This window comes from Phaseolus vulgaris, chromosome 11, assembly GCF_000499845.2.
Source record: "Phaseolus vulgaris cultivar G19833 chromosome 11, P. vulgaris v2.0, whole genome shotgun sequence".
Classification (NCBI taxonomy): Eukaryota; Viridiplantae; Streptophyta; class Magnoliopsida; order Fabales; family Fabaceae; genus Phaseolus; species Phaseolus vulgaris.
In genome coordinates this window covers 20,118,923-20,129,779 of record NC_023749.2, presented here as the reverse complement: position 1 = coordinate 20,129,779, position 10,857 = coordinate 20,118,923, and the positions used below count along the sequence as shown (strand labels likewise).

General features: G+C 50.0%; 1 protein-coding gene across 1 annotated transcript; it reads left to right on the top strand.

Annotated features, from left to right (window-relative positions):
* The first annotated feature begins 683 nt into the window (after positions 1 to 683).
* On the top strand, positions 684 to 2,627 carry LOC137836619 (uncharacterized). Its single transcript, XM_068645285.1, has one exon. It carries the CDS (start codon positions 684 to 686, stop codon positions 2,625 to 2,627), a length of 1,944 nt encoding a protein of 647 aa, XP_068501386.1.
* Positions 2,628 to 10,857: the final 8,230 nt, after the last annotated feature.

Genomic DNA, 10,857 nt, shown 5'->3' with positions numbered 1-10,857 from the left:
GACTCACACAACGGATTAACCCTAAGTTGGGTTACGGCGCTATGAGGCCCTCCGCACAGAATAACGATCAAGTCTGAAAGGCACGTGGCAATGCACACGTGTTCATTAAAGGTTTAAGTGAAAGTTTGCCAAGGTACGCGTTAACTTAGCTTACGCATCAAATGTTTCAAGACACATTTTTATACGCTTTCAATGCGCTTGAACGCGCTTTAAATGCAAAAGGTATATAAAAAGGGGCCTTGGGTCATTTGAAAGGGGGACCGAGTTTTTAACCTAATTCTCGCAGTCTTACACAGAACACAAACCCTAGTTGCTTTTGCTGCGCACCCACTGTGAGCACAAGACAATTAGGGCAACCCAGTTTTAGATTCCAGCACAGTTATTTTCAACCACCTTGAGAGGGTGTGTCACCTTTGATGTTTCTCGCTAGCTGACTTGATCGTCGGAGTGCAAACGGCCGCGAGGGCGCCCCTTTGGTCACTTATTTTCAGGTATTCACGGACGGAGCGGAACAAAGGTGCCCCAAGCCCGTGAGGAGAAGCCACGCGCAAAGACGACCCTAGTCAACCGGCGGGAACATTTGGCGCCCATCGTGGGGTCGATATAAAACGTCAGCCCCACTGCACAAGTTTTTCAGTCTCGAAGACCAAATAAGTTAAGAAGGTTTCCCAAAAGTCACGAAGATGAGACCTGCGCGCTCTAGGAGTGAAGAAATGACCATGCAACAACTAGCAGGCATGATGCAAGGGCTGCAGGAAGCAATGGCAGCATCTAAAGCGGAACAAGAGCGCATGCAGACGGACCTCGCAGCCTCTCAGGCGAGAAATGATGAGCTCCACCGTGCCAACGAGGAGTTACGCCGTGGGTGGTGCGATGTAGACGAGCCTGAGACTGCCTCCCCACCTAGAGAATTCACAACACCATTCTTACAGGCGATCCTAGAGACAGCGATCCCCAACACGTTCACGGGGCCCAAGGTTACCTTCACAGGGATGGAGGATCCTGAGGCCCACCTCACTGTGTTCCACACACAAATGATGTTGGTTGGTGGTTCTGATGCCGTAAGGTGCAAGCTCTTTATGAGTACGTTGACTAGGATGGCTATGGATTGGTTCATCAGCCTCCCAGAGGGTCACATCACGTCCTTTGCACAGCTCTCACGACTATTCAGAGAGCAGTATCTAGCCAACAGGGCCCCAACCCCAGTTTCGTATGACCTTTTCGACGTAAAGCAATACCAAGGGGAAACCCTAAAAGAGTACATAAGCCGCTTTGGGGCACAGGTGGTGAAGGTGGGTACCACAGACGAGCCCATGATCGTGTACGCATTTAGGAAGGGGGTGTGTCCTGGATCTTTTAGTAAATCGCTTAACCGCAGCCGCCCCAAGACCTTTGTTGAGGTAAGGCGTCGAGCAGTAGAACACATTGCCTCAAAGGGCGAGGCGTATGAGAAGTGCACGACAGCTGCGCCTGCGCGACCAAAAGCGCAAATACGAACGCAACCCGCTAGGGTTCACGAAGCTGCCACAGAGAGAAGAAACCTAGATAGGAAGCGCACCTACAAGACAAGGAAGACCCAGCCTAGGGGTCGGGCAGAAGGGAGGAGAGAGGGAAATAGACCACTAAGGCACAACTTTGTAGTGGAACTCAAAGACCTCAACGTTGTGCCCAATATAGCTGACAGGCTGAGGCCACCAGTGAAGTCCGACAAAATACTGGGACCTCACAAGGAATCATGGTGCGAATTTCACGAGGCATTTGGGCACCACATTAACAACTGCTTAGCGCTGGGATATCAGTTGGATGAGCTTGTGAAGAATGGTTTCTTGAAGGATTATCTCGTTGGATCCACTGCGACCCCAGATGCGGCGGCGCCAGAGGAAAGTCAAGCGCATGAAGTCCCAACTCACGGAGAAGTGCACACCATCTCTGGCGGCTTTTCCGGGGGAGGACCCACTGTCTCTCAACGAAAGAAATACGTAAGGTCAGTAAACTTGGTTGCAGAAGAATTTTCGGACGACCTGTGGGAGTTAGACGTCGTTTTCACAAGAGCTGACCTGCAGGATGTCGTCCCACATGACAATGACCCGGTGGTCATTTCGGTAGTCACAGCGGGAAGAAAGGTACATAGGGTTCTCGTCGACCAGGGTAGTTCCGCAGATGTCATGTTTTGGACGACCTTCAACAAGCTACAGTTATCCCCTGACCTATTGAGACCCTATACTGGATGCTTGTATGGATTTGCAGATAACCCGGTAGAGGTACGTGGCTACTTGGAGCTGAGGACGACGTTCACTGATGGAACGGCGTCACGTATCGAAAGCATCCGGTACTTGGTGGTTAACGCCAACTCAGCTTATAACATTTTGTTAGGCAGACCCGCCTTGAACAGATTAAGGGCGGTGTCCTCCACACGCCACATGAAGATGAAGTTGCCAGACCTTAGCGGCAAGGTGATAGTCATCAAGTCAGACCAAGAAGAGGCCCGAAAGTGCTATGAGAATAGTTTAAAAACAAAGAGAGGCGTAGTCATGGTGATTGAGCGACCCCCTGTCTCAGATTCACCTATAGAATTTGTACCGTCCCGTATCCGGGCGTTGACAAAGTCAAGGTCAAAGTCAACATAAGGTGTCGCCTAGGTGAGGAGACGCCAAGTGCAAGCATCGCCAAGGCAGGACGTCGCCGAGAGGAAGCGTCGCCAAGGTATGGCGTCGCCTAGGTGAAGGCATCGCCAAGTCAAGGCGTCGTCCAGCTAGGGCGTCGCCAAGGTCAAATGTCACAAAAGCAAGGCAATCACAGTGTTGCTCCTCGATACCCATGGGTAGGAAACACCATAGAGGGAGCAACGCCGTGGGGAGGCCTCAAACCCCGATAACCCGGGGCGACAATGAAGAGAAGAGAAAGGTGGCTTCAAGGCCATAGTAATAGCGCCAGTGTAGAGCAGCCTGACTCGTGAAGCGCCCATGCCGCCCCAGAGACACCCCTGGGTAGATACGACTCATGAAGAGGGTCACGCCCGGGGGCAGCCAGGTGCAGGGTACGAGAGGAAGGTAGATACGCTCTCAAAGTGAGTGACTAGTGGTTTAGGGGCATGAGTTGGCACCCAAAAAGTCACCCCTTGCGCAGGTGCACTCCCAGGTAGGAGGACTCACACGAGGAAATACCCTCATATGGGGTCACAGCGCTATGAGGCCCTCCACGTGCACAACAGCCAAGTCAGAATAGAAACGTCATCTTGTCAGGTACAAGGTAATTAAAGTTATTTAACACAGTTTACGTTTCGAGCATTTAAGGTATTATAAATGCTCCCAAGTGGTTTGAACGTCTTAAATGCGCTGGACGTTTTATAATTAAATGCGCTTTAAGGTGCTTTGAATGCCAGAGTAGTTTAAATAGCGCCTTGAATGTTGGAAACGGGGTTGGAGAGTGCAAACTTTCCGAGAGTACATTCTAGTTGCTTGCTCGAGTCTTGAGACCACGCACAAGGACTAGAAAGAGAGTGGTTGTTTGCCAAAGGGAAAAAAAGATACACAATACACAGTTTCATTTGACCACCTTCAGAGTGCCAGTCACGGTGCTCCGATACGGAGGTGTAGAATTTTGGTGTTTCTTGCTAGCTGACTTGAGCGTCGGAGTGCAAACGGCCGCTAGGGCGCCCTTTTGTCCTTCTTTGCAGGAATCCACAGGTAACCAGTGGGAAGGAGTCCCTAGCTTACGGGTGAGGTTGCGCACAAAGACGTCCCAGGTCAACCGGCCGGAACAAAATTAGAATCATTGGAAGAGGCGACGCCCGCAGAGTCCACGCCAGTCGAAGCCACCTTAGGGGCGACGCCTATGGAAGACGCACATACAGAAGGAAAAAACGGCGAGGCCTCGCTGATAGAAGGAGCACACGGAAAGGCCTCGCCCGCAGATGAAGTACCAAGGATCGTACGAGCTAACCACACCACGCCTCAATCCTCCACCATCGAGGCGCCCTTCAACTTAGTGTATGGAGCAGACGCCATGATTCCAGCGGAGATCCACGAGAGCTCGCCCCGTTTCTTGGGTTTTGTAGCAGAAGAGTCCAACGAAGAATGGAGGGTGAACCTGGACCTGATAGATGAAGCTAGAGAAGAAGCGAAAATCAAGGTTGAGGCCGTGAAAAGAAGGGTGGAGCATCAGTACAGCTCCCAGGTGAAACTGCGACAGTTCCAGGTTGGTGATCTGGTCATGAGGAAGGCCCACCCCTACGAATTAGAAAACAAGTTGTCTCCCAAGTGGACTGGACCGTTCAGGATAACCGAGGCCAAAGGGAATGGTTCGTATAAGCTAGAGACTTTAGAAGGGGGCCCCATCCCACGCAGCTGGAATGCGGCGAATTTAAAGTTTTATTTCAGTTGATGTTATTTCAGTTGACGTTTGTAAAGGGGACACTCTTTTTCCCTCCCGGGGTTTTTTAATGAGGTCACCCAAATAAAGAAAGGAGAAGTTCAAGATATTTTTGCTCTAGCTTTTCTCTCGTTTGTGTATAAGATCAAAGGTTAAAGAAACGAAGACGAAAACTTGAGGCGTCGCCAAGATGAGTCGTCGCCAATACCATGCGTTGCCAAGATTAGACGATGCCAAGATAAGGCGCTGCCAAGATAAAGTGTCGCCAAGATAAGGCACCGCTAAGACAAGGCATCGACAAGATAGTGATGCCAAGATAAGGTGTCACTAGAACAGGGCGTCGTCAGCACAAGGCGTCGCCGCCAGATAATCGAGCAGGAGTCGAGTTCAGAGCAAGATATCAGGTATGCCTAGTATAAGTTCAAATCCGGGAGCCTAGCCCTTGATCAGGGGTTAAGGGATTCCTACGGGGCACCTCCTCTTCAAGTATGAATAGCTAGCCCCGTTGTCAGATATCAGTATAAGTTAAAGGTCTTGGAGCCTAGTCCTTGATTAGGGGTTAAGGGATTCCTTCGGGGCGCCCCCTCCTCAAGTATGAACAGCTAGCCCTGGTATCAACTATCAGTATAAGTAAAAGTCCGGGAGCCTAGTCCTTGATCAGGGGTTAAGGGATTCCTTCGGGGCACCCCCTCCTCAAGTATGAACAACTAGCCCCGGTATCAGATACTAGACACAAGTTAAAAACCCGAGCGCTTAGTCCTTGAGCAGGGGTTAAGGGATTCCTTCGGGGCGCCCCCTCCTCATGTATGAATAGCTGGCCCCGCTATCAGACGATAGATACAAGCTAAAATCTGGGTGCCTAGTCCTTGAGCAGGGGTCAAGGGATTCCTTCGGGACGCCCCCTCCTCCAGTAGGAATAGCTAGCCCCAGCGTCTGATGTTCAGGATATTTCGCCTTGTGTTTTTAGACACCCTGAGGACGATACGGTATTGCGGTAGCAGACCTCTCCTTAGTCGTGGGCACCAAACGCAAAAAGATAAGGGCTGAGTTGCCCTGGTGTTTTAGACACCCCATGGACAATACGGTACTATTGTTTAGATCTCTCCATGGGCGTGGGCACCAGAGCACGACTTTTGTCCCAAAGTATTTAGACACACTATGGACACCCATAGCAGGTCCCTCCTTGAGTGTAGACACCCAACACAGGTGAGATAAGTCCTTCACGCCCTCGAGCGACGCTGAGGCACCAGGGAGGAACAAATATAGTCCTCCTTCGCCTTTGAGCGATGTTGAGGCCCTAGTAGAGACCAGATCCTCCCTTGCCTTTGGGCAATAACGAAACAGGTGACGCTTTCATGGGGAAGATTCCTCGCAGATACGAAGGTCGAGTAAGTTTCTTGGTGGAGAGACCAAGGGAAGGGTACGCATCACGACTTAAAAGGGGAGAGTAGGAGAGGAGATCACGTGCTACCTAAAGAGCTAAAGTCGAACGTGATGATGGGGAGTATAGAAGGCAACGCACGCTATACAGCAAAGAAAGCAGAAGCAGACACAAGTATGCAAAGGAAAAACAGATAACATTTGAGCATAAATCAAGAGTAATAATTACAGATAAGGTTCATGACAATGGCGAGTTAAGCAAAAGGCAATTATGTACACATATTGGGTTGAAAGATGAAGTAAGGCTATTCTTCGGGGGCTTCCAGGGGCACTATTTTGCCATCGACCACTTCGCTAAGAGGGCTGCAACCAGAAACGTCAATACCAGGATTTGCGCAGGCAGCTTGGACCAGAGCCTCTGCGAACCCTTCGGCGAAACTGGTGGCGGCCTCCCTTAGCAGCTTTTCCTCCGCAACCTTGAAGCCGGCGGCTTGAGCGGTCATCTCTTGGTCTTTGGAGGCCATGGCCGAAATCAACTCTTGGACTTTGGCTTGGAGAGAGGTATTCTCAGGGAGAAAATTGCCACGCTGGAGGAGGTAAAGAAAACCGACACCCAAAGGATGGCCAACCTGGAGAAGAGGTCAATCGAGAGGGAGACCCTTCTGGGTAAGGTCGAACAAGATCGGGATAAGGCAACCAAAGAGCTGAGCGAAATGGCCACCGAGCTTGCTCGAGTTCGCGAGGAGAACAGCGAATTCAAGAAGAAAGTCGACGAACTTGAACTTGAAGTCACCCGGGTTCGCGAAGAGAACAACGGGTTCAAGGCAAAGATCGACGACCTTCAGCTTGAGGCTGCCCAAGTTCTTACTTCGGGCTTTGGAGCAATTTGCCTGTAAATTTCCTGATCTTGACCTTTCGGAGCTTTCAGTGTACAATGAAGTGGTGGACGGCAAGATCGTACCCCCAGCTGACTTATCGCCTTGAAACTTCTTGTGTTTTACCCTGGTCTATATGTAATAATTTTCACTCTGTTCAAACTGTTCGATATTCATGTGCACCTGTATATATAGTCTTCTAATTTATCTGTCGTGCAATCGACTGGTTTAACTGGATGGGTTTTTCCCAACTCAATGTACTTTGTACCAACCGGTACTTAACTCTCTGCAAAGCAGCTTAGCTTAAACAAACGGTTAATTCGAAACAATAACGTTTAATACGAAATCACTTACTCGGCAAAAAGGGCTTAGGTCAATCTTAGTATCTGAAACCTCACTCGCCCGATCTACCAAGGGCCAAAGGCATTTCTACATCGTCGCCCAGAACTTCGCTGATGCGGCCCTCGCCATGCGATTCTCTTTCTATTTCAATCTCAAACCATGGGCTTCTGGCGACGTCATCTTCCTTTTAACTGAGAGCGTCCCCTGCGGGACCACCTCCTGATTTCATCTTTGCTCATCTGGGAGGAGAGCTGTTTTCGGATCTCTCTCTACCTTCCCCGAGTCTTTACCCTGAGATAACTTACATCATTGTTCCCCTATCTGAGGGTAGTGATGCCTTTCGGATCCTTCTCTACCTCCCTGGGTTTTAGAACAACGATTTAGGTGGTGAGGTGCCCTCTGCGAACCTTCCCCAACCACCCTTTAACCTCCGATTTAACTGGTCTTACTAGGTCAATATTGGTGTCTCTCTCAAGGGGGAAAAGAGTTCTTCTCCAACCCTCCTTTCCCATACGTAAGATCGTTAACACCCCTGACTTTTCAGTTTCATCTTGCCTGAACTCACTCGAGGGTGAGAAGGAGTTTCCCTGATGCCTCAACTTGCCCAGGGGTTACATCTCCTCCTCCCCCAGATGCACTGAGGGCTTTCAACTTGCCTCAATTCGCTCACGCAAAGAGGTCTTGTGATCTGTTCTTGCCTGTGCTCGCTCAGGGCGAGGAGGACTTTAATCTTTTCTCGCCTACACTCGCTCCAGGCGAGGAGGTCCTTTAAATCTCTTTCTCGCCTACGCTCACTTGAGGCGAGGAGGTCTTTTAAATCTCTTTCTCGTCTATGCTCGTTGAAGGCGATGAGGTCTTTTAAATCTCTTTCTCGCCTACGCTCGCTCATGGTGAAGAGGTCTTTTAAATCTCTTTCTCGTTTACGCTCGCTCAAGGCGAGGAGGTCTTTTAAATCTCTTTCTCGCCTACGCTCACTCAAGGCGAGGAGGTCTTTTAAATCTCTTTCTCGCCGAGAGGAAATTTAATACTTGTGCCTCCGATCACCGGGAGGCGGTGAGGACTTAAAAAACTTTATTCCTGTGCCTCCGATCGCCATATGGCGATGAGGACTTAAAAAACTTTATTCCTGTGCCTCCGATCGCCATATGGCGATGAGGACTTAAAAAACTTTATTCCTGTGCCTCCGATCGCCGGGTGGCGATGAGGGTTTTAAACTTTATGTTTCGAAAATTTTGTACTGGATACATGTGGTTTGGATTTACCATTTTTTTAAAACTACGCAAGGGCGATAGAGTCTCTCCCCACAAACTTGGCAAACAGACAGCATGCAAACTTAATAGCTGGGAATCTTTGATAAACTTCGAAACCTTCTTTACTGGGTGGCCTCATCAAAACCCTCCTTAGGGAAAAAGAGTGCCCCCTTGAAAAATTGTTTATGTACCGTCCTGGTAGTCGGAAGTGATGACGTGGCACCAAGCTACAGTGCAGGCGTGTTGACAAGACGCCAGGTTGGCAGAATGGAAAGAATTCGGGGGGCTCGTGAAGTCGCCAGTTATTAAGTTGGCGTGTTCCGATCTCCAGCATACCAGAATCGGCGATCACCGGGTTAAAGATGATCGCCAGATGTAAACCCAGGCGACCAAGTGATTGGAGATCGCCAGAGCAAGCACATCGCCAGAAATGAAGGTGGTGCAGATTATGAAGGCGGCCGGCGAGACCACAGGGAAGGTGTACGAGAGCACCCTAACTCGCCAATTCCAGTAGAGATCGCGCTCCCAAGTTAGCTATGCACTGGGTAGTACCATGCATAAATAACTTAGCCAAGAAGAGAGTCAGAAGCAGCGCCTAAGTCAAGGAGGCTCCAGATGATGGCACGTGTACGACTGAATGCGAGCCACGTGTCCAGGCCTGTAACTGCCAGGAGAGAGAAAGTGACCAGGTATATAAGAGTTCTCAACGAACTTTCTGAGGTACGCACGTTCAGATTATACTCTTTACGCTTGCGAGTTCTAGAGGTTACTGTGAGAGAGAACATTGCACGGTTCCTTGAGATTTCTTGAGTGTTCTTGCTCTTAGTATTTGGTGGTTCGGTCACTGACTTGGGCGTTGGAGTGCGATCGGCCGCAGCGGCGCCGCTCTGTTCTTTTTGTAGGTTCTTGAGGTGGATCTTGAAGAAGGACGGAGGTTTGAAGCAGTGCACACGTCGATCCTTTGACGAGGCAGGTTCCAACGTTCTGGTCAACAGGCAGGATCAGTTTAAACTGATACAGCTTAAACTGTTGGAGTTAATTGCTACTTACAATGCCTTAACTGTAGTAAAACTTGAGATGGGTGGCGTTCCAAGTGTGAGGAATCACCCCTCCCTCCAGCGTCTCCAAGCGGTAGGCGCCATTCCCGAGTGCTTCGGTTATTCTGAACGGTCCTGTCCACTTGGGTGACAATTTGTTTTCCATCTCGTACTGGTGAGCCTTCCTCATCACCAGGTCACCATCTCTGAATTGCCTCGGCTTTATCTTGGAGTTGTACTTACGATCAACTCTTCTCTTTACTGCCTCGGCCTTCACCCGCGCTTCCTCCCTGACCTCGTCCAGCAAATCCAAGTTCATTCTCCTTTCTTCGTTCGAGTCTTCCGCCACAAAGTTCTGGAATCTTGGCGAGCTTTCCTGGATTTCAATTGGAATCATCGCATCGCATCCATACACTAAGCTAAACGGGGTTTCGTGGGTTCCCGATTGCTCAGTGGTATGATATGCCCACACTATGCGGGGAACTTCCTCAGCCCAAGACCCCTTGGCCTTTTCCAACCTCCTCTTCAATCCTTTCAGCAGAACCCGGTTAGCGGACTCCACTTGCCCATTCGTTTGCAGGTGTTCCATGGACGCAAACACCTGTTGTGTCCCGATGTCCTTGCACAGCTTCTTCAACAAGTGGCTGGCGAACTGAGTCCCATTGTCTGATACTAGATGCTTGGGCACGCCAAAACGACACACAATATTCTTCCACACGAAACTCTGAATTTTTTCTGCGGTGATCTGGGCTACTGGTTCTGCCTCAATCCATTTCGTGAAGTATTCGATCGCCACAACCAAATACTTCATTTGCCTGATCGCCAATGGGAAGGGCCCCAGAATGTCGATTCCCCACGTGTGGAACGGCCAGGGGCTGTAGATTGACTTTAACTCTTCTAGGGGCGCCTTGTGCCAGTCGGCGTGCTGCTGGCATTGCTTGCAACGCTGGGCATATCTCTTGCAATCTTCCCTCATTGTGGGCCAGTAATAACCTGCACGAACAGTCCTTGTCTCCAGAGCTCGACCTCCAATGTGGCTCCCATAAATCCCTTCATGGAGCTCAGCCATAATTCTCGTGCACTTCTCTCCGTATACACATACAAGAAGAGGATGTGTAAATCCGAACCTGTACAGCTCGCCATCAATGAGGGTAAACTTGCTGGAGCTTTTCTTCATCTTTCTGGCCTCTGTTGAATCCATTGGGAGCACGCCATCTACCAAGTAGCGCTGGTATGGCGTTATTCACGTATCCGGCTCGTGGATAGAGCAAACTTGCATCGCTCTTACCTCTTTCGCTGGGTGCGCCCTGACCCTTGGCGTCCTCAAGGTCTCCTGCGTTAGAGATCTATGGCCCCTTGCTGTCCTTTCCGTCGATTTACAAACGTAAAGGACCTCGTGATCTGCGACAAAAGCCCGAGGAGTCTTCAAAGTTTCTTGAATAACGGTCCTCTGTCTGCCCCCCTTGCCCGAACTGGCAAGCTTGGCTAGCAAGTCAGTTCGGGCATTCTGCTCTCTCGGCACGTGTACCACTTCAAACAAAGCGAAAGATCTCCTTAGCTATTGCACGTACTCCAAGTAGGCTGCCATCTGCGGGTCTTTGG

What these genes read in the sequence shown, in the direction of transcription:
- LOC137836619 (XM_068645285.1), top strand. Translation starts at nt 684, where the DNA reads ATGAGACCTGCGCGCTCTAGGAGTGAAGAAATGACCATGCAACAACTA.